Source organism: Sycon ciliatum, chromosome 1 (assembly GCF_964019385.1).
Source record: "Sycon ciliatum chromosome 1, ocSycCili1.1, whole genome shotgun sequence".
Classification (NCBI taxonomy): domain Eukaryota; kingdom Metazoa; phylum Porifera; class Calcarea; order Leucosolenida; family Sycettidae; genus Sycon; species Sycon ciliatum.
In genome coordinates this window covers 91,920,578-91,943,421 of record NC_088643.1, presented here as the reverse complement: position 1 = coordinate 91,943,421, position 22,844 = coordinate 91,920,578, and the positions used below count along the sequence as shown (strand labels likewise).

The following is a 22,844-nucleotide window of genomic DNA, read 5'->3' as shown; positions in this document are numbered from 1 at the left end:
GCTGGGGTTACACGAGTCTATAATTACTTCGAAGTATGCTTATCATGGACCATGTACATGTAGCTATTACACATGCGTTAGTCTGCTTGTTGACGTGTTTGTTGCTTGCTTTTCCATTACAATCATGTACATGTACCGGTATGTACTTACTCCTCACCTAAAAAGAACAGACCATGCATTGTATGTATATACAATCCCATGTAAATGTACACAGCAACCAAAAATAATGCATTATTATGTATGCACGTACCATTGTAGGTGAACCTGGCCAAGCTGCTTGTGTTTTACACTATCTATGAGTGGCAAAACGCATGTACTGTCATGTACTTCTTCTCTCTCTTTTTTTGTACTGGCAGCGATTGAAGCAGGCCATGCTCGCAACAAGAATCAACAGCATTACATTCGCTCACAGTGCAATGCGTTGGTTTTGTACGATGACTAGTTGTAGTTCTCTGTACAGTCAATGTTGTCATGTATACTGCTGAAGTAATCATGCCCGGTCACTGATCCGGAGCATCACCAGGAAAGAGTCAGATGTGTTGTCCACACAGGTCGCATTGAGAATTGAGAATGGCATCCTAAAACAGAATGTAAAGATAAGTAAAGTATGAACGCAAAACAGAAATTATGTACACCGCTAAAAGCGCTGACGACACTGCAACTATAAAAGAAGGTAGATGAGATGCAACAGGAAAGAAAGCAATGGAAACGATACAAAGAAGAAAGTGGTCTACGGTATGTACAATGACTATAATAAAACAACAAAAATCTTAAATGAGATACTAACGAAAAACAAGCAACCTGACTACAGATTGAAAATGAGAAACAATTATTAAAACGGGCAGGGGGGGGGGGGGGAACATCGATCGTTGTCGATGCATGCAGGTCTGCAAACTACGAAACTATTTACACAATGCCCGGTAAATAGGAAAACGTAAAGAAAGAAGCCGAGGAAATGAACGGTAATATCAAGTGATGCAAGGTGGGAATGGATGATGTTTCCTTAAAATAGCACAGTTTGAACCATCTGTAATGATTGCTGTTTTATGTTGTTTGGGTGCTGCTCTTTACCAGTAGAGTGATTGAGCAATGAAGCGCGCTGCACTACTTAGCCAGCCCTCACCATTAGCATCCTCACCATGCCGCAACACAGCCTGGTACAAGGAGAGAGAGAGAGAGAGAGAGAGAGAGCAGAAAGAAAGGAAGCCAGTATTGTAATATGATTGTGTAGTAAACTACTGTTGTATAATATACCAGTAGTGACAACACCCAATTTCCAAAACGTGCTCCGATCGCTTCGATTTTGGTCTCATTCGATTCTCCCAGGCGTAGTACATAGGAAATCTGCAAGTATTATTCAAATCGGCCCAGCCATTCTTGAGTTAGAGTGATTTGAAGTGCACCACATTGGACTTTCGCTGGAAACAGAAATGAATGGGAGTGATGGGAGAATCGAGAACGACCGCACAGTCAGTGCATGCAGTACAGTGTACAGTGCACACGCCTCGTCACTCGAACTGCGCGTACGAAATTGCATACTTTGGTACGCTGGCGCAGAACAAATTCGCTCGTAGAGGAAGACGAAAGCTTCTCACCGCCTTGTAATTTCACATGGCCAGTAGTTTTTCGACGCTGAAGACGATGGAATAGTCCGCGACGCTGCGACCCGACCAGAACCACCCGAAATTCATACCCTGAAAAAGCGCTGAGCGCAGAGCTCCTAAATTTTGTTGTATGGAAACGGGACTTCGGGTCTCAAGGGCACGAACATCTCCTCTCTCAGATAAAGCAATTCACTCGATGCGATATTCTACAATTTGACCTGGCCACGCCGAAAAGCACTGCCATGTCGGATTCTCCCATCGGAAGTATAGAAACTTGTTTCCAAAAATCAGCGTCTGGGTGCGAGGGAGTAAAGTCACTAATACCAGGGGAGTGTGAAGGAGTCTGGCAAGGAGGGGTAGCGGTCTACTCAGGACACATGAACGGTCAGTAACATCTGATGAACCCTGGTCAATGGAACACATTTCGTGATGCTTGAAGATACCAGCAGCAAACAGTGGTGGTAGTCTTCTCAGAATCTGAACCAGCACAATACTAGTACAGCACAGCACTCGTAATGTCGCAGTATGCTCTCTCCGCACCGGCTCCACAAAAACATTGGTTCTTTTTTGTTTTCGGTGTCAGGGTATGGCACATCCACCCCCATCTAACCACCCCTGTATACAATAATGCTAGCCACACAAGCTGAAGAAAGCCATAAGACTTTTTCATGGCAAGCTACAAGCTTGTCTGCCTGACCATTGGGGTTTATTGAGTACATGTACTTGGTTTAACAGTTTACTTACATTATCTGGAATGGTTGGATCTTCTTCGGGCAGGTAGTCAGGCATCTAAAGACGAAAATAGCAGAATACACACAAAATGTCATGTAAGCACAGATGCAAATAGAACACCATACACTACATGTCATGTACTTCGGTAATTACGTAAGTGCAGCCTGACACAAACATGAGAACTCTGCTACTACGAAGTGTGTACATTAGCACAGTGCGTATCGAAGAGAAAGAGACAGCACATTGCACTACATACAGTGGCTAACACATTTATGTTATGTACATTTCCCAGGAAAATGGTGCACTCACCCTCGGGGAAGGCTCAAATGCCTCTGTGACAGAGACAAATGACATCAGCATTTCTTCTCCAGTTTCCTTCTTCACGACCTGCTGCGCCTCCATATCGTCGATGTCAGAAATCGCACGACATAACCGCTGCAGCAAGACACCAAGACAAACACAATGATACATTTTCAAGATAGAAACTCAAATCGGAAGCAAACTGAGAAGAGATGAATAGAGACAGTATCACCTTATAGAAACAGCTGCAGGGGCGCTCCAAGCTGACAGACCAGCAAGCATATGCATACTAAAAACAGAATATGAATGCGAAAGGAGCAAGAAAAGATCATACAAACTCAAGTTTCTACTGTTCCACACACACTCACCGATGGATGGACGTTTCCTTTGCACCGTACTGTACACCGCTGGCGCGGTATGTTGAAGGTGAAGCTTATCACCCCCTTGACTCGAACAAGCTCCTCTTCAATGAGCTTCTGACCACTCTGCAATGAATTCCAACAAAATCCAGTTTCCTTATCCAATTCTACTTTGAAGGATTTCTGAAGAACAAGTGTGCATAAAGTACTTACAAATTACAATACCCACACGAACCTACACCTTATGTCGATGGCTCTCAGCAAATGTACAATATATACGACTCACAACATATCGCCCACACCTGTATGAGCATGCAATGGAGTAAAATCACCTGAAATAACACCATCACAGTATACAGGTATGCTCACCTCATCCTTTAATCCGTCGATGTGCAAATGTATCGTCTGAGCGTTGTTCGTAGCCCCAGCTACGAAAAACGTTCCATTGGTAGCTTGCACAGGGTCTTTTCGTCTATTGAAGACACAAACACACACACACAGAGTCTACCTGACTGCATATCCATATACAGTGAAACCTGTCTAAGACGCCCGCTCACGCTCACAGGACCTTCAAACGTGGTCTCTGCTACCAAGCGGTCTCCTTATCCAGGGTCATTGGACTGGAGATAGCATCCCTTGGTTTTGGTCGCAGTGGTTTTCTGGAACAGGTGGCCATCTTATCCAAGTGGTCGAATCGACAGGTTTTACTGTACTGTGATGCACTCATTTTTGCTCTTTGGTAGATCTCAGTGCAGAGAGCCCAGACGCTAGACACATGCATCATTCATAGTGAACAACAAGTCATTCAGACACCGGGGGGGGGGATAGGATCGGACACTAGACCGGCGACTACTAAAAATATTAAATATTTTGATCCTGTTGACTCAGTGTGTGATGGACTGTGGCTCATAAGCACCCACATTCAGCTACAATTATGTACACGACTTCTGCAAGCTCAGTGTAAAAGGCTTCAAGCAATTGCCATGCGATATCAGTGAGTGTCCGTGTATCTACCTGCTTTCTACTACAGTAGTACATCTAATGTTCAATTTCGATGGCAACGTTTACGAACCATTCAGTGTGCATGCTTCTACGACAAGGTGTGTACGACATACACGTGTTGATGCGCAGCACTACAATTGTAACTGTTATGAAATAATAGCCTTCCAACATCAGATTCGCATGCACCATGCTGAGCCACATACACTTTGAATACTAAGTGATTAGGAAAGGAAAGTTCCTGGTGTTTACAGGCTGCAAAGTCACAGAATACAAAATCATACCTCTGCACAACACCTTTCGCAGCACCACATCCAGGTGGTACGTCCGACAGTAGTTCAAGCCCCACGGCACGGTGCGCCATTCTGCCTCATCAGGGTAACATCGGACGTGAAAATAGATTTGTAACTCCTGGGTAATGCAATATGCAACACTGTGATACGCTTGAAGAAAAAATGGCAAAGAAAACACTCAGCTCATCACTCATCGGTGCAATCCTCCTGTTCAGAACTTACTTCAGACTGAGCAGACTTCAGCAGATCAGATCAGGTGATATCTTCTTCCCGATCCAAGCAGGCCCACGGGAGTAGTAACGTGTCGGTAGTTTATTACTCTCTCGCCGTGCCTCGCACGCTAGTGTTTGCGTACGTGCTTCGACTGCTACCGCGCGCCGCCGCGCGCGCGACGAGCTGCCCTTGTCAAGGCGCGACGTCACAACAAAAAACATTTTTACAAACTTCTTCTTGAAGCTTCGAAAGCTTCGAAAAACTTTGAGTTTGATATTGAACCAATTTTTCTTTGATGAAGAAGGAAATAGTTAGTACTGGTTCTGAGATTGGAGAAATCTTTGTAGTCAACCATGGAGAGTCTGCTGGGCATCACTGCCAAGGACTGTGTGATCATCGCTGCTGACAGTACCACGGCACACAGCATCAGCGTTATGAAACACGGTTAGTTTTACGAGTCTTTGGATTCAAGTATTGATTGTCATATTCAAACCTTTCACTTTTTTGTGGTGTCTCGATGTATCTAATATCTGTAGACCAGAACAAAATGTTTAAGCTGGGTAAAAATATGGCCATGGTGATCAGCGGAGAAGCTGGCGATCCGTCAATTTTCGGGGACTTCATGCAGAAGAACCTTGCTCTCTACTCCATCAAGAATCGTGAGTACACTGTGCACTTTACAGTACCTAGTACATGTACTTCTGGCTTCTTTTGAAATGGTTAGTTTGGGGTTTCAAAATAAACGTTTGGGTGGCTCCCTTCACATTAGGATGACACATCTGCCGGTGCTGACTGGATTGGGCCCTCCTGGCTGGGAACCCATTGGATGTACATGTACAGGAGAAGAAAATAGTCACTCTAGAATTCAACTGGAAGTGCCTGCCCACCAGTTTCTGTACTTCGCTATACTGTAAACCTGGAAACCTTTGCGATTCGGAATCCTTCGGGCATTTCGCGATGGGTGTGAGATCGCGAAAGTAAGCCGGCGCGAACGTAGAACTGTAGTAAAGAAACTGAGGAAATTGACTCCAATCGCAAACATATCCAGGTCTATGCTCGCAAACCACGAACTAAAATGGGCGTAAACGTTTCCCGGTTTACAGTTGTTGGAGTTGATCCAATCTGACGAAGAAGTCGTTTTGCCGACTTCTGACGTCATCAGTTATAACCAATCGTCTTCAAACTTGCTGGTGTGTTCAATCATGTTCTAGTCACTCACTATAGCAGCTCTTGGTCTTCTTTCATGCGTAGAATAGTCCTAGAGAAGCAAGAAGGTGACCAATGTTAGCAAAAAAATGTTGCTGTAAGAAATCAAAAATTCCAATATCTCAAGCGGAGTGAGAGGAGTGCTCGTCGTACCTAGCCAACTGGCAGGATCAGGTCTATGGTAACCGCATTCTATGATTCTTGTGGTTGGGTGCGATGGTGGGCTCTCTCGATGTATGTGTTTCCGTGCATGCATGTGTGTTCTTGTTTCTAACCAGAGTACTCCCTTGGTCCACATGGTGCTGCACACTACATTCGCCGCACATTGGCTGAGAGCATTCGAAGCAGGGTATGTCACTGGCATGTATTTGTCCAGATTTTGTGTGTTATTTAGCGGTGATTTTTGTTGTGCTTCTAGAACTTGATACATCATACTCCTGTTTAGTGTTTTCTTCAATGCTCTCGCTGGCTCGGAGCCTTGTGGTACTACAGTTCATTCGGAATAGAGAGAGAGAGAGAGTGTGTATGTGTGTGTGTGCGCGTGTTTGTGTACATGTGTGTGTGTGTGTGTGTGTGTGTGTGTACGCATGCGCGAGTGTGTGTGCGTGCACGTGTAAGTAGGAACATTGTACGGCATGTACATTGACTGAGCTGGGTTTATGATTATTTTCTGTTCTACTGTTGTTTTCGCCTTTACAGCGGCCATATGGTGTCCACTTGCTTTTGGCTGGATGTTCAGAAGATGAAGGATCCTGTCTGTACTACATGGACTACCTTGGGAGCTTAGCAAAGGTTTGTAATGCTGTCTTGTTTCAACTCTATTCTAGTTCACTGTGCTTGTTTTGTCAAAGACCTTTTGCACGTTGCGACGAAACGAGTGTGAGACGAATCCCACTCAGAACAGCCGGCGGATGAAGAGACATGCACTCGTATAAAAAGTGCGAACGGTTTCTAACCTTTACATTCTATACCCTGTACCAGACTTGCCATTCTGATCAGTGTTGTGTTGCTTATTACCCGGTACCTTTTACAGATTTCCACAAATGCACGTGGTGAAGTCCAAGTACTAGAGCTCGAAGTAATACTTAGAGCTCTAGTACTTGAACTTCACCATGTGCATTTGTGGAAATCTGTAAAATAATCTGTGTGGGCAACATTTCGCATGGGAGGACATGCTAGTGAATTTTTTGCTTTTCAATTGTACTGTTCCAGGTTCCGTTTGGTGCACATGGGTACGGCGCCTATTTCAGTCTCAGTATCATGGACCGCTTACACAAGAAAGGTGCGTAAATGTGCTTTATGTTGTGCTAGACTACTAGGGCTATGGGGCTGCTTCACCACTGATGCTACATGGTTGTAGAGGATTTCTTTTAAAGCACTTTTAAGTTATAAAAAAGTCATTGGATTTAGAATCCAGATGCACACCCTAATGTACATCTACAGTGCACTGCAATAAAAGACAACATTCCCCCATTTCCCTTGAAGATATGCTAGCATTTGTTGGAGTAGCTTTTGTTTGTTTGATACCGTCCATAAATACCAATATTTATTTGAAATTTCAAAAGATCAGTCGGGAAAGTCAGCGCCTTGTCAACGCCTTCTAGGTTCGGCCTGGTCTCTTTCAGGCAGTTCACTTCCCGCCTGATCCTTTGAAGTTTGAAGTTCTCCTCATCCTTTAAAGGTTTGCTGATCTTTGCGTCAATTTTCTCACAGTGCATTGTGTTTTTTTGCAATTCATTGTTGAATCAAATAGCATTTGAACCCTTCCCCACTCCCCTCCCCATAAGGTCAAAAAGACGGGAAAATTGTGCGTCAGATGCACCAGCATCTGACGTGAGTAAATCGGCTGCGTTGACGCTGCTGCTAGCACTTACTTAGTACAGTAAAACGTGTAACTAAAGACCACCGTGACTAGCGACCAGCCTGGTACTACCGACCACTTCGCCAGGTACGGACGGTCTCACATTCATATAATTATGGTTGTGCGGTGCAAACCTCTAACTAAGGACCACCTGCCACTAAAGATCGCTTTCTCTGGCCCCAAGGGGTGGTCGTTAGTCACAGGCTTTACTGTACCCGAAAAACAGTGTCTTTGAACATAGCGTACCGTTCCTTATCGTATACCGGAGTGATTCGAGTCGCCACTGAGTGATTTTGTGAAGTGTGCCAGGCCAAGACAGACATGAGCGGAAAAAGCACCAATACAGTTTGATACCACGTCAGCATCAAGTTCTCGGGCTTGAGGCTGCGTCCAGCGGCAAACTTGATGCAGTGTGACCGAAGCCGTACAACGTTCGAGAAATATTGTTATTTACTTATCGCCCATGCTGGTTATATCTGTGTTTGTTTTCGTAGATTGCGATCGTGAGGAAGCCATTTCAATAGTCCGTGAATGCATCAAGGAGGTGAGTTCTTATTTATTTTGCTCGTCTAATATGTGGGTGGGGGGGGGGGGGGGTGTTTGGCTGTCAAAAAGTGTGAGTGTATTCCAGCTGCTTGTTGAAGCGTTTTGTCTCATCAACCTACAAGTATTATCATTGTGCCATGCTCTACTGGGATAATCCGCAAAATGTTGTTGATTTTGGCTTTTCTTTCCTTGCGTGGATTTCCAGATCCAACATCGACTGATCATCAATCTTCCATCGTTCAAGATTTATGCTGTCACCAAGGACAGCGTTGAAGAAATTGAAGACCTCAGCATGCAAGAATAAGTTGTGTTCCTCTCCTTGTTCTTTTTTACTGCCACGAGTACTGGTACTTGTTTATAAAGTTTGGTGGATTCTAGCTGCCATCATTGTACATAGCTGTATTTCATCATTTCATTACTTGTATGTATTCTCGTTCATGACCAGTTGCACCTGTACATTGACAAACCATTCTCGTCCTCATCATTTTTTTTTAAATAATATGAATTGCAATTCCACCCTAGGAAATAGTGACACATTTTGAACATGTTCAACTGTAGTTCATGCTGTTGCTGAATTGTATGTGTCAGCAGCAAAGTTGCCCGTTACCACAACATGCATTACTTATTGTGGTGTAATCCAGAGTAGTCATGGATTGTGTTGCTCAGGGAAGATAATTTTTAAATCATTTGAATTGTGTATTGCACGACTGATTGGAAGCAATGACCAGGGGGCAGCTAGTTGTTTCTGTAGGCCTCCAAGCACACTGCATGTTCCTACATGATTTCAGGTACATGCACTGGTGGTGCTTTCTATAAGCTGTGTTTGTCGACACAAATGTATAGCTGGTAGTATTGTGGATGTGGAAGTCTTTGGAGCGGCGGCACAGTGCGATAACCAGGGAGTCGTACAAACCCGCTTTTATGACACTTCTCCCTGACAACAATGCAGTCATCATACCGCCTCTTCCCAGAGGGAGCGCCGGGCATAGATCATAACGTGAATGGAAAAAATCAACGCCAACACCTCCAGAACTAACTGTTACTTGAACTTTGAAGAGACAAGACGGATTATGCAATGGCGTATTCGGACTGCTGGTCATGACAGTCATGATCAAGCAGTCCGATTACTGTACAGTCTGTGTGTATGCCATTGGCACATTGCACAATATCCGTCTTTCTTCAAGTACTCATTGGTTGCGTCATATTCACCGTCCTATGAGTCATCAGCACGTTGTTGTCATAGACATGGTACGGCGGTAGGACATGGGTATATGGGACGCTTCGAATTTTCAAGATGTGATAAAACAACGCCAGAGTATTTCTGGGTTGAAAAGAAGCATTTGTTGGTGTTGTCGGTTTCTTGCAACTACAGAGTCTGAATGGCATTTTCTGTACGGAAGTAAATTAATGTGTGTCTTCAATTTACGTACTTCATCGTAGTCTGCCTTTATTTTGCTGCTGAGCCAATATGCTGAGGACAGTTGTACGTGGTTTGCCACGTCTGCAATGTCCTGGAAGATGGACCAGTTCATCTCCCTCTGCTAGCCTGGGAAGCCTGGATAATCCGTTTGATGTCATTATTGCTGGTGGTGGGATGGTAGGAACAGCTTTGGCGTGTGCTATAGGTTAGTGCTTATTCGTGAAAGTGGAAATGCGACCAGTTGCTCCTGGAAATAAAAATACAATTCTTGGGATAGAGTTATTGTCAAAGGACCAGCAGAGCAATGGAATATTTTGCTTTGGTGTCCAAACATCATTGTGCATGATTACACACCATGATGCACACCAAGAGCGAATCCATTTCAGTGATTTCACCCACTGCTTTGGCGACAAATGCGCATTCAAGCATTAGCAGGCCGGTGTCCATTCATTCCTGCTGAGCAACATGCACTGTTCAATTACTTCTCATCTTTGCCTGGAGTTGATGCATGTGTCTATGATAGGCCTGTATTGAGAAGAGTTTTCTTCGGGCATCGGGTTCGGGCACTAGTATTTCTACGGGTAACATAGGCATCCTATCAGGTAGTATTTCTATAGATACACCAAGGTCTCTTTGTATGCCTTGTGCCAAGAGTACATAATCCCCCAGAGTGCACAACTGGGATGGGGTTGTGGGACGGCGTAATCCGCGGTGTACTAACACCATTTTTTGGGTCGGACTTGCCTCATTCCATCGACGCGGTGCACCACGGTCCACACTTCCCCTTCTTATGATGTCCTATTATGACGTGCAACACAGATTTCGCCGTCCCAGATCTGATAAAGTGAAGTTGTGCACTCTGGGGGGTTATGTACTCTTGCTTGTACCATGAACGAAATGCAACCTTTGTGTAAGTTGGAGTTCATTGCAACCCTCTCTCCAATGAGCACAGGATTGTCCGAATTGGTCTGATAGAACCAAGGTTATGGCAGAAATCAAACACAAAGGTGCACATGTAAGCACATGTACATGCTTGTGCATAGTACCAGATCAAGTATTTCAAGCATGGCACGTGCTTGTTGCCAGGTGACAGCCAATGAACGGCCAGGATAAACCGGCCAGATCAGTCGATCTTGATCGCATATCCAGTCAAGAACAGCAGCCATACAACATTGCGCCGCACATGTGCACTTACCATTTTTCGAAGTCCTTGCCTTGGTCAACATCTCCGACAAGTTTCTTTCATGCTATTCATGACCTTTGACCTTTGTACTTTGGCGGACTGGCGCACCCTGCGGTGGAGTGGTTTACTTACTTTAGTTCCGGTGTTGCATAAGATACTGCTTTTTCCCGTTCTGGTTTGTTTTTTTGGTTGTCTTTCGTTTATTCAGTCAGTGAGAGTAGTTTAGTCATGTAATGTCTCCCCGTGACTCAGATCCTTCGTTCATCTAGTGTTTCTTGTCCAAAAATGGCTGAACCTGCCCCGAAACGTTTTGCTTCTGTGACCGATGCCGATGTAGACGCTGTGATTGCTGGTCGCATGCCAAAGAGCGCGAAGGACACTACGAAAAACTGGGTTGCGGCTTTGGACACATTCGTGAAGAAATCGAGTATGGTGTTGGACCTGAAAACGTGCACCAAAGATGAACTGTGCCATATGCTTTTTTAAGTGCTACGTCGGAAGGAGGACGCAAAAGGCCGAAACATACCAGTACAGCTCGTATAAGGGATTCCGTGCAGCTATACAAAGGCATTTGAATGACCTAAGAAGAGATTTCGACACTTTCAAAGACTCTGAGTTTCGCCGGAATGATCAAAAAGCTAAAGAGAGAAGGATGAGCCCGATTGCCCACAAGGATGTCATAACAGAGACAGACATGAACAATATCAACTATCTCTTCAACACTTAGAAAGATGCCAAGTGTCTAACACAGCAAGTTTGGCTTAACATCAACATGCAACATGCATTTTGGCATTCGCTGCAGAGAATTGCAAAGTAACATGTGGAAGCAAGATCTCGTCTTCCTCAAAGACGGCGATGGAGAAGAATATATCAGGCTGGGTACTGAGTTTGCCCAGAAAAACCACCAGCTGGGCGCCATTGCCACACCAGCAGGCCGTATTCAAAACCCGACTCAAGTCTTTTCGGTGCAGAGACTGATCAGTCGACTGCACCCTGAGTGTGACCGTCTATTCCAACGACCGAAAGCACAGTATTCACCTCGTGAAGAGTATTTGTTTACAAAGGCACCAATTGGGCAAACACGCTGGGTGAGATTATGAAGACGATCTCCAAAGATGCCGGAACGTCAAAGACGTATGCCAACCATTGCCTGAGGGCATTCACCATGAGTCGCCTGAACGCGGAGAATGTCCCTGAACGACATATCATGGCCATCACTGGGCACAGGAACGCTCAGTCTTTGATCAGCTACCGCCGTCCAACGGAGGACCAGGAACGCCCAGTCTTTGATCAGCTACCGCCGTCCAACGGAGGACCAGGAACGCCACATTGCAGCACTACCGTCATGGTGAACGTGCACAGCCTGCTGCAACAACGGAACTCGTGCCGAGCTCTCAGTTCGGTCGAGATCTGCTTGACCTATTCAGTGACCTGCCGACTGACTCACCTCGCACTGCTGTCTGTGCCTTCACTTCTACCTGTAGCTGATCCAGTGTGCAGCATGGTATCTCTGCCAGCCGTGCCATATACATGTATTTCGCAGTCAACCAGCAGTACTACTGTCTCATCCACTGTGTCACTGCCCAGCCAGCCTGCTTCAGTCTGGAGGGCCATCGGCGATGTTGATGTTGGCGAACTTCTCGCAAGCTTGTCACTAGCAGAGCTCCTCGCTCTAGAAGCGCTGTTGGAATCTGCAGCTGCTCCAGTCCAGCGAAATGCACAGCTCAATTTTGAATCGGGAAATAACTTCTCCGGAGCCGTTTTCAATTTGAATTTTACTCTACAATAAACAGCATCAAACATTTTGCTTTTCATTTCGAAACTGAAATAAAACCAAGCTTGTCCGGACCGAGTAAAGTTGTTTGTGATGTGGACCTTGTCTGAAGCGCAATCCTACACAGTTGCGTCCGGCGTACGTCCCTTGGGCGTCGCGGGCAAGATCACTCACAGACCTCGGGCCTGATCAGAGCGTCATGCCCTCGTAACTATGTAGGATTATGTATTTCAGCGATTTTCTTACCCGACAACCTGTGAGGTCGTCGGGCAACACGGGTACCCAAGTACATGTGCACAGGCCTAGTTTGTAGTACTTCTTACGTGATCTTGTACTTCAAGTAGATATGATATTATGAAACTGACAAGCAAAACTGTGTGTTAAGTAGAGCAGTTGTGTTCTATTTATTGCTTTCTTGATGTGCAGGCAGTCGAGAAGAGCTCGCATCGCGGAATGTTCTCTTGCTGGAATCCAGTCCCAATCTCCCACGGATGCCTACGGGCGAAAGTGACACACCGAAGATCAGTAATCGAGTTAGTGCATTGACACCTGGTAGTGTTTCTTTTCTTAGTGGTAAGGAGTGGCTCCCCATGCGCGGTGCATTCTATGTATTCAGTTGAAATGACATGTAATACCTTTTCGGAACATTGCAATGTTTCTAGCTCCACTTTGAACTGTAGCTTCAGTAGTAGTCCATTGCTGCTTGCATTGCACATGGTTGCTTTCCTACTTCATCCTGGTATGCCCTTGCTAGGTCTGCGGAGGTTTGGTACATTGCTCAGGCCAGTAATGGTGTTCCGTAGCTGAATCACAATAGTCGTAATGTGCCTGTGAAATAACTACTTTTGAACACAAGGAGCATATTTAATAGTCGGGAGGGTGAGCAGCAACGGGGAGTAATACGGTCGGCCGGAGAGCACAATACATGTATGGTGGGGAGTTAAGACTAAGTGAGAGCACATTGTTATGTTCACTACACAGATCTGTGCTTGAGTACATGTAGCTACCTATTTCGACTACTATTCTCGCAATGCTGATAGCCCACACTAAGAGTGACAGCCCACGTTAGTCTTCTCACTTTGCTCTCATATGATCTGTTGATACTGTCTGTGCCAAGATCTCGGAGCATGGCCGAAGATAGAGCAACTCCGTTCGCAGTCATTTTCCAAAATGCATGTGAGTACGTATGTAGTGCTGCTGACAGTGACGTGATTTTTAGGTTGCACATGGCCCATTATTGCTGTCTTTACCACATTCTTTTAATCCAATGAGTCTAACAAGTCTGCTTTAGTATGTGATTGGGGGCTGTACAATGGACTGTAGTGCGTGTACGTACATGTATTTCCTCTGGAGTTGTTTTGTTCTTGGTTGGCCTGTTCAGTGTACTTGCACATACACTTTCCATCTAAATGTGTGTGTTTGTGTTTGTGCCATGTTGTTAGGTGTGGGAGCGTGTGCGTGGATCAATGATTACGTTTGATGCATCGTCAGTTGATCCTTTATCCATTCCTGGATATCACCTTCACTCTTCACCAATAATGGGAGTTGTCACTGAGAACTGGTTGGTACATGCTGCTCTGAACGAGGTACTGGAGGAACGCAACTCATCTAATATCACTTTGAAAACTGGTGTTCGTGTCAAGACAGCCAGCTTACCACAGGAGCCAGCAACAGCAACCAGCACTGATGAGGTGGGTTACAGTGATAGTGTAAGAGTGTCTTCTCTGTCTACTTGCATGTACGCTGTAGTACGTGACCGAATGACAAGGCAAACTGGATTTCTCTCAGGAAGACTTGGTAGCACAGAACTTAGACTGAAAGAATGACTGAACCGAAGAGAAAACTAGGCTGAATCAAAGACTAAAGCTGAACTGAGAAACTGAAAGACAGATGCACACTGTAAAAAGCCTTATATTTCTGAAAACATTCTACAGAAATCGATACGTATACGGTTGCTAGTGAGCGTTGAGAATGAGTGAGAATGGTTGCCTTTGGTACACGTAAACCGGTCAATTTTAGGAAATCGTTATAATTGCGGCTCGTTAGAATAATGGCTTTTACAGTATAAGAGGTTGAAGTCCATCTGCAGCTCTAGCAAGCAAATTATGAATGGCAGCAAAGAACAATGGCAGTTATGCATCACTGGTCACATAGTGCCATTGTCTAGGGGGAAGGGTACAGATACTATCTATTGTATGATGTGTATTGTTGGTAACAAGAGGCCTACAAAATTCGTAATTGACCTGGTGGAGCCAGCAATGAATTGTGCAATACATATTGGTTTGTGTAAGAGGAAGTATGTCTACGACTGTACATACAGTCTGTATCGGCTATAGAGTGATCGGCTACAGTGATATTGGTACGAAATATCAAAAGCAAAACGTATTTTATCCAGTAAAAATATCACTATAACCAATATTAGTAGAAAGGAAAAGGACATATGGAAACGAGTTAAGAGTAACTCTCCACCACTGTAACTAGATACTATATACAGTCAGAAAGTGCAACAACTAGGCACAAAACTGACAGAGTACTGAGACATTCGACGTCCTGACACCTAGCTTCAACACATCTCCGTAGCGCTAACCGACAGCCTTCCAACTTGGAAGGTTCAAGGTTATGGAAAGACCAAAGAGGGGAAGGCAAGCGCAACGAAAACGAGCACAAGCTACAGTCCCAACGGAACAAAGAATGTCGATTGTCACTGGACGATGACCAAGTTGGGTGGTGTGCTGCTTTGCTGCTTCGAATTGTAGTTAGACCGCTTTGTCAAATCGCCTACTGGTCTCGTCATCGTCCAGTGACAATCGACATTCTTTGTTCCGTTGGGACTGTAGCTTGTGCTCGTTTTCGTTGCGCTTGCCTTCCCCTCTTTGGTCTTTCCATAACCTTGAACCTTCCAAGTTGGAAGGCTGTCGGTTAGCGCTACGGAGATGTGTTGAAGCTAGGTGTCAGGACGTCAAATGTCTCAGTACTCTGTCAGTTTTGTGCCTAGTTGTTGCACTTTCTGACTGTATATAGTATCTAGTTACAGTGGTGGAGAGTTACTCTTAACTCGTTTCCATATGTCCTTTTCCTTTCTACTTTTATTATTGGCTCAATACCCGAGTTTCAAATAACCAATATTATCGGATGTAATGATATTATATCGGATATTATGATGGCAACAAAGAATCAAAACATGCATAACACTATATTATTATCGGCTATAGTGATAACTTTAAAATACATGTAGCAATAATATCAAAGGCCCTATTTTTTTACTTTCTTCACGTTGCTTATTTTTATAGTTTTTTTGTATGATAGGTGTCGGGAAAATATGTCTCCGGAGTGGCGAGAGTTTTACACTAAAACACAACTGGTTGTAGATCCGGCTTTCAACCACCTCCAGCTCCCTGAGCTCGTTAGCCGGACGCTGGTATGCCGACCGAGACCCACGGACACACATGACAGCGGACCCGAGCAGCGCGAAAGACAGCCTGCAGCGCACATATGCAACATGGTGTGCACAGGGCATGCTGGAATCAGCCCTGGCAAGCAAGCCACAGAGGCGCTTAAGGAACCTTTCACATTCAGGGGAGGCAACACCAGAAGTTGGCAACACCCGCGGGCTGAATGTGCCACGATCCACATTGAGGAGTCGCTCTCCGTACTGCAGCTTCTTCTGGCGCTCGTGCTGAAGCAATAGGGCATCCAGTGGTTGGGCCGAGTAGGACGCCGCATCAGGATGGAAGACGCGTACGTCAAAGAAAGCATCCTGTGCTCGGGTCCAGAAGCCACGGGCACGGATATCAGCGCGGGCATCCTCGGCGGTGTTTGCCGATGCAGCCGTAAACACCTCTCCAGAGAGTGGGGCTAGCTGAGGCTCGACTGCCACTGCGTGGCAGACCTCCGTGAGTAGCTCCCCTGCCATGTCACGGACTTCGTTATGGCGGATTGTAGCGAAGCCACCCTGGGGGCAACACCTGGCATGAGCCGTGGAGAACAGAACTCCGCAGGCACACTTCGTGGGGACATCGAGGAGAGGCCAGTCATACCGCAATGCAAGGCGTCCCTGAACTCCTGCTTCGAGAGGTGGAACCCATATTCCTTGAGAGGAAGAGCAGTGAGCCAGGAAGAGGGGCCTTTGCGGGACAGCTCATCCATACAACGGGCCAAGGGGCGGTCCGCAGCTTCTTGGAGAGCAGCGAAAGAGGCAGCACTAGCTTTCTTGGAGGACTTGGCAGCAGATGCTCTCTCACATCGGGCTAGCTGATCCACAAAGTCGCAGGAATGATGCTGCCACTCTCTATCGTGCTGGTGGATGATCTCGTCAACCTGGCTGTTCGTGATGGCTTATTTTTATAGTGACACATGTACATGTACATGTACGTAACAGAATTTTTTTATGGAAATGCGGGCACTGTCAACTACGCAGCATGCTCATTAATTTTGTCAAAACGCCATGCTGGAAGTATTTCCTTGCCTTTCATGTGTCGATCGAAAAATAATAATCAAAAATCGATCGTATCGCATAATAGTGATACATCGGTTATAGTGATAAAATCACGGAAATCAAAAGGGTACGCTATAGCCGATACAGACTAAAGGGTACGCTATAGCCGATACAGACTTTACTTGTACATGTTTTCCGTATTTTTAATATTGAATGCACGAGATTGCGTTAGGTGGGGTATGATGGAAGAAGGGGAGAGTATTATAATGGCATAGTAGTTGTGCTCCTCCACTGTTGGTATAGGCTGTTGAGTTATTTTGCAAGCATAACGCTTTTTGTATATTGTGTACTAGTATTCTCTCTTTCATTGAAAGCTCATTGGTGTATTTTTTATAATTCTTGCTGACAGGAAGTGAACCCACCAGCATCACCTTGGTCGACTGTGACATTGGACGATGGCACAGTATTGCACTGCCGACTATTGGTGAGCTGTCAATGCCAATCTTACCACTGCTACCAGTGGTATTGCTGCTGCCGCTATTGTTTCTAGTTTTGCTGCATGGAGAAATGTAGGGTCTTGTCCTCTCGCACCTTCCAACAGATGTAGCACGACGTTTGCAGAGGGGAGGGTGGTTTTACCACATGTATTCTGGGACGTGTTGTTTTGACAATGAGCTCTGCTGCCCACACCCTTTGCTGGAAGAGAAGACTTGTACTTTTAGGTTCATTGTGTTCCCCTCTTTTGTATTTGTGCAAGGTTGGCGCTGATGGACCCAACTCCTTGATCCGCTCATCGGTCAATATCGAGACTGTTTCGCTCAGCTATCAACAGTCAGCTGTTGTTGCTACTCTGAAATGGGAGGAGGTGTGTACCTGTAGTAATAGTTTTACATCATGTGCACCACAACAATTGCTTGCATGGTGCGTAACCCTTGTCCTGAAGCAGGGTGGGAATTCTTGGACACAGGTCTTTTCTTCGTCTGCATCACGGTCCTGGATGATGTGCCATTCTTCTCAGTTCTCCCCATACAAAGTCGGGAATGCTGCTTTTGTCCTCCGTTTCATGGTATTCACAGTCAAACCTCATTAGGACGAACTTCAAGGTACTGAACAAATTTGTTTGTCTTATCGGGAGTTCTTCTTATCCAGATCTGACAAAAAATCGATATGCATATCATATGGACTGTATTTACGTGAAGGTTCATGCTGTGGTACACGGGAAGAATTTTATTCTTAGCATAAGCCAGAAGCAGGTAATGAAAATAGTTCGTCTTCGCGAAAGTTCGCTGTACAGAAGTTCGTCGTAAACGAATAATTTTTGACTTGAATTGATGCCTGGCCAACCATAGGATTGGCCCTAGTTCGTACTAATGGAAAGTTCGCCTTATCAGTGTTCGTCCTAACGAGGTTTGACTGTAGATCTTTTATAAGAAGTATAATGTTTCATTTGTGAAAAAATCTTAGATATCAAGTTTTGACCTTTCGTTCAATAGGAACGTATTTTCATATTTGATTTGGAGATCCCTTGGTGTGAGAGGTCATTTCGCAGCACAGTGTAGGGTGTAACTTAGTAGTGCTGTCCAGATATTAGGTAGGAACAAGCGTTCGTTGGTTTTGTTAGGTAAGAGGAACTAATGTCTTGATCACTGCAGGCTTGAAGTATTCATGTACGATGGCTTGCTTCGTCATGTTTTGGTGTTGCTCTCAGAATGACCAAGCAACTGCTTTTCAGCGTTTCTTGCCGTACGGTCCCATTGCACTGTTACCGGTAAGTCTACTCTGCCCATACAATGCAGCTACTTGTAGCTTTTCACTCATTGTTTACGATACCAGTACAAGTATGTACATGTGTACTGTCATGGTTGTGTACAGTAGTACTCGGATAAGACGAATCCCCTCGGGACTGGAGAGAGCATGGGTGTTGACAATTCCTACCTCGGTGTATCTCACCTGATATTTACTGTCATAGTGAGTGCATGTACTGCTTTACTGCATGTCATGCACAAGTCACAGGATAACATACTCATCTCTCTGTTTGTGTGGATTCATCTTTATTGCGGTATGTCCCACGTGACGATGAGAGTTTTGTCATCGGCTGCGATTCTAATTCGGATTAATCCTCCCGTAGATTCTTTTGACCACAGTTGTGTGGTGATTTCTTGTTGGTATGGAGCTCAGAGTTACATTCAACCTGTAGCTCAAGGATGAAATAGAAACACTTACTCTCGATTCTGCGGAGGTCAAGCTTGACAAGGTTTGTGTTTGCAAAGTCGAACTAAGTGCCTAAATTCACGTTTTGGAGAGGATTACAATGTCATGTAACAGATAGGATTCGCACTCGCCTGACTTTAGCAGATCCTGCAGTTATACAGACAGTCCAATGACGTAGGAAAACTATGACTGTGCAAGCACGAATCCGTGATTAATGTGTGTTCCGGCTGCTTTCCGGAATGAAAACTGCGATAGTTTGTGTTCCAGTTTGGGAACCAAAAATGTTTGCAAACTCGAATGCGAAATTTGTCGTGCCAAACCTCCATACTGTAAATGTATCACCAACATCACGATTGTGTTGCAAGTAATACGATAACATAGTATGTTTGTGTACTCCCTATTGACTATTGATTTTTCAATAGTTGACAGACTCAATGGCATCGCTTGTGTGGACAACGACTCCCGAACATGCCAAGGAACTGTGCGAACTGGATGAAGATAGGTTCCTTCACAGCATCAACTCGGCATTCGTAAGTTGTTGCGGTCAACTATTAGCTAGTTTTGTAGATTGTTCATCATACAAGTAGGCACTATACTAGGCCTGCAATTCACTGCAATTGTGCTGAAATTGTTCAGGATTTGCACCATTATACCACAGCATATCCATTTCCCGTTTGCATCTTCCCCTCAAACCAATGAATACTTGTACAGGAGTGTTGTATTCTGTAAAAAGAAACATTTGTGTTTGTTCTATGTGTGCAGGAAGTGAATTTTGCCCAAAGCCCTTTGGTGAATGTTTGCAACAATGCCGTGAAGAATGTCTTGTCAGCATATCGGTCTGCTTACCCGACACATGGTGAGGCATGCAGAATGTTGGTGGTGGTTGCGGCAGCGGGGTTGGGGAAGGTGGGGGGGGGGGGGAGAGAAGTGGTGTTCTGTGTGAATTGCTGGACTTCACATTGGAATCAACACATGTGACAATATGTGACCCTTTCGATATGATACCTCACTCCCTCAGACTCTCAAGAGCATCCGTTATTTGCGCATGTTGGAACAAACTTCCGCGGCATAACTCTGTTATCCATTAGTTCAACTGGATGGACATTGGCATTGGCGATGCAAAGCACTAACCACTACCACTTGCTTTGGAGTAGCTTCATGCTTTGCGTGTATCAAGTCCAGTGTGGTAAAAGTGTGTGCACTGGGCATGCATGTCAACGAGTTTGGACTGGAAAGCTCTATGAATCTCCACATGAGTTCATGGTGCATGCAGTTCATATGGTTGTGCGAGTATGTCACTGGTACTTCTTCTGACTCTGCTCACATGCTAGATGTTCCTTCAGAGGCTGTAAGCTGCCCGCATGTAACAGAGCTGGACCAGGGCAGTCGTGGATTCTTCCCGTTGTCCATCTGCCATGCCAAGGACTATGTCGACAAAAGAGTCGCACTTGTGGGGTATGTTCCTTTTCGGAGTGGTCGTAGATATTGCAATGGATATGTATACACAAGTACAAGTACAGTGCGTCTCTGTGATTGGTGTACTTCTTAGGCTGAGAGGTGTAAGATCGCTGTACTGTGCAAGTTGTGCTGTCTTGAGCCTGTTGTACTTTGTGTTGCTTGCATATGTTTAGTGATGCAGCTCATCGCGTACACCCGTTGGCCGGTCAGGGAGTCAACTTGGGCTACGGTGATGCACGTGAACTGACGGACGCAATGGTCTCGGCTGTTTGCGAAGGTCAAGACGTCGGTAAGTTTGTTGTGAATATACGGTATTTGACGGCATGCTACCTTTTTTCTGTCTTTCCCTTCTGGAGTTGGCCTTGACGTCAATCACAGGGATGTGGTTCATGCCACACATGTATCTTCAGAGTAAACTTGTCTTTAGCACCATGCATAAAACTTTCTTTACCCAGAGAAACGACACTGCATGCATGGCACTTATCCTGTCGATTTGGCAACAGTTACCATGTAGCTGAATGTTCCTCATTCCACATATTGCTTCCTCTGTTGTTTTGTTGCTGCTGCTACTGCTGCTACAACAAAAGGGTCTTTGCGCCATCTAGAGGATTATGAGAGTAAGCGACTATGGCATGTGTTGCCAGTAATGGGCGCAGTTCACGGTCTCAAACATCTCTACGGCACATCAGCTTTGCCTGTAGAACTGCTACGCTCTATCGGTCTGCAGCTTACTGATGCTGCATATCCTATCAAGGTAATCTTGCCATGTGCCCTGTACAATACTGGAAGTGGTTAGTACTGCATTGCACTGCAGTTATTTTTTGATTTTCTGTGACTCGCATGCATATTCTCAGAATCTGTGTGAGTGAACTTTGCAATACTGTCTTGTTTACTGTAATGGACTGCAGGTTTGACTGACAATTATAGTAACGTGCCTTGACTTTGTGCATATGTGCATGCACTCATCCATGTGTTCACGGCGCATACCCATGCGTGTATGTTTGTGGTGTGTGTGTGTATGTGCATGTTTGTGTGCGTGTGTATGTGCATGTTTGTGTGCGTGTGTATGCGTGTGTGTATGTGCATGTGTGCACACACTTTCACGTCTCTCCTTTCCTGTAGGCGGAAATCATGGCCCATGCTATGAAGTAATGTTTTCCCCCGGCAACACTACGCTTTACAGTACTACTAGTACTGGCTCTCTGCCAGTACCATGGATGTGAGAGAGTCGGGGACGATGGTCAGGAGACGCAAGTACCAAGTACCATTGTCTGCTTTCTGCTAGCAGTGATGTCAGACATCTCCTGTAGGATTGACCTCGTCTTAGGCAGTCACTGCTGTCCTCGTTCACAACGTTGTCAAACTTGACTTAGCTAGAATAGCCCCGTTACAATCTGCCTCATTCCATTATTGCTGCTAGCCTGTTGGTGCTTGCCGTGGATCGAAGTTACAGAGAGAATTAGCCGGTTGAACTTGCATGAGTGCGTGATTGCCAAGGTGGAATATTTCCGGGCCAAACTCTAGATGAACACAGTCATGTCAAACTTTATGGTAGACCCTAGTTTTTAGATGTAGCCAAGCTTCACATTTGGACACTTGTCGACATTCGTGTACCAGGCATGTGCTTGAAGTACCTGGCAGGTGTTTACTGTTTACCTTGATGTACTGATATGTGCTCAGTGATCTCCTCAGTACAGGTATGTACCACCACAGCCTCTTTACACACAGGCTTTTTAATGACGCTTCTCTGTAAGAAATATGCGGCTGCAGTCGTTTGCAGGTATATAATGCACCCTATGACCATTGTTCGATGTCGTTTCACCCCGCCCATGTCTGTACAGTCATGTAGATGGGATTTTTTTCTAGATTTCTATTCAAGTATACATTTTTCGAGATAAAACCTCAACTGATCTATGCAACTACTTCGAAGTTTTAGTACTGTAAAAGCCATTATTCGAACGGGGTGCATATATACTGATTTCTTAAAATTGGCTGCTTTATGTGTGCCAAAGGTAACGATTCTCACTCATTCTCAACGCTCAATAGCAACAGTATTGTATCGATTTCTGTATAACGATTTCTAAATATTTTTTAACGACGGATTTCTCCTCGTTAACTCGTTAGAATTAGCACTTCGTTATAAATATGGCTTTTACAGTACATGTACACTACCGATTGACCCTGCTCCATTGGCGGTTCTGCTCACATGTATGTTGTGTGCAGAATTCCTAATGTGTTCATAGCTATCTT

The 22,844-nt window shown here is 45.0% G+C and overlaps 3 protein-coding genes across 3 annotated transcripts; 2 read left to right on the top strand and 1 right to left on the bottom strand.

Moving 5' to 3' along the window:
• Window positions 1-537: 537 nt before the first annotated feature.
• LOC135806475 (armadillo repeat-containing protein 1-like) lies at window positions 538-4,520 on the bottom strand. Its single transcript, XM_065320663.1, has 6 exons — window positions 4,279-4,520; window positions 3,365-3,467; window positions 3,005-3,121; window positions 2,646-2,771; window positions 2,349-2,393; window positions 538-1,154 (listed from the first exon to the last, which is right to left on the bottom strand). Exons 1-6 carry the CDS (start codon window positions 4,356-4,358, stop codon window positions 1,068-1,070), a joined length of 558 nt encoding a protein of 185 aa, XP_065176735.1. The 5' UTR covers window positions 4,359-4,520; the 3' UTR covers window positions 538-1,067.
• A 239-nt stretch (window positions 4,521-4,759) lies between these two features.
• Window positions 4,760-8,799, top strand: LOC135806474 (proteasome subunit beta type-2-like). Its single transcript, XM_065320662.1, has 7 exons — window positions 4,760-4,944; window positions 5,037-5,159; window positions 5,985-6,055; window positions 6,406-6,498; window positions 6,919-6,988; window positions 8,062-8,111; window positions 8,319-8,799. The coding sequence occupies exons 1-7, from the start codon at window positions 4,854-4,856 to the stop codon at window positions 8,415-8,417; spliced, it is 597 nt and encodes a 198-aa protein (XP_065176734.1). The 5' UTR covers window positions 4,760-4,853; the 3' UTR covers window positions 8,418-8,799.
• Window positions 8,800-9,439: 640 nt separating this feature from the next.
• Window positions 9,440-22,765, top strand: LOC135806473 (ubiquinone biosynthesis monooxygenase COQ6, mitochondrial-like). Its single transcript, XM_065320661.1, has 13 exons — window positions 9,440-9,738; window positions 12,917-13,063; window positions 13,608-13,666; window positions 13,933-14,181; window positions 17,335-17,409; window positions 17,683-17,790; window positions 18,634-18,693; window positions 19,559-19,666; window positions 19,899-19,992; window positions 20,468-20,591; window positions 20,768-20,883; window positions 21,182-21,348; window positions 21,717-22,765. The coding sequence occupies exons 1-13, from the start codon at window positions 9,582-9,584 to the stop codon at window positions 21,744-21,746; spliced, it is 1,494 nt and encodes a 497-aa protein (XP_065176733.1). The 5' UTR covers window positions 9,440-9,581; the 3' UTR covers window positions 21,747-22,765.
• Window positions 22,766-22,844: the final 79 nt, after the last annotated feature.

Excerpts from the sequence above, each read along its gene's own strand:
- LOC135806475 (XM_065320663.1), bottom strand. The coding sequence starts at position 4,358 with ATGGCGCACCGTGCCGTGGGGCTTGAACTACTGTCGGACGTACCACCT. Across the intron at positions 3,468-4,278 it reads GCGAAAGGTGTTGTGCAGAG|ACGAAAAGACCCTGTGCAAG; the intron begins GTATGATTTTGT and ends TGTCTTCAATAG. Across the intron at positions 1,155-2,348 it reads ATCCAACCATTCCAGATAAT|GCTGTGTTGCGGCATGGTGA; the intron begins GTAAGTAAACTG and ends TCCTTGTACCAG.
- LOC135806474 (XM_065320662.1), top strand. The coding sequence starts at position 4,854 with ATGGAGAGTCTGCTGGGCATCACTGCCAAGGACTGTGTGATCATCGCT. Across the intron at positions 5,160-5,984 it reads TCTCTACTCCATCAAGAATC|AGTACTCCCTTGGTCCACAT; the intron begins GTGAGTACACTG and ends GTTTCTAACCAG. Across the intron at positions 6,989-8,061 it reads GGACCGCTTACACAAGAAAG|ATTGCGATCGTGAGGAAGCC; the intron begins GTGCGTAAATGT and ends TTGTTTTCGTAG.
- LOC135806473 (XM_065320661.1), top strand. The coding sequence starts at position 9,582 with ATGCTGAGGACAGTTGTACGTGGTTTGCCACGTCTGCAATGTCCTGGA. Across the intron at positions 14,182-17,334 it reads CAGCAACCAGCACTGATGAG|GAAGTGAACCCACCAGCATC; the intron begins GTGGGTTACAGT and ends TCTTGCTGACAG. Across the intron at positions 19,667-19,898 it reads ACAGCATCAACTCGGCATTC|GAAGTGAATTTTGCCCAAAG; the intron begins GTAAGTTGTTGC and ends CTATGTGTGCAG.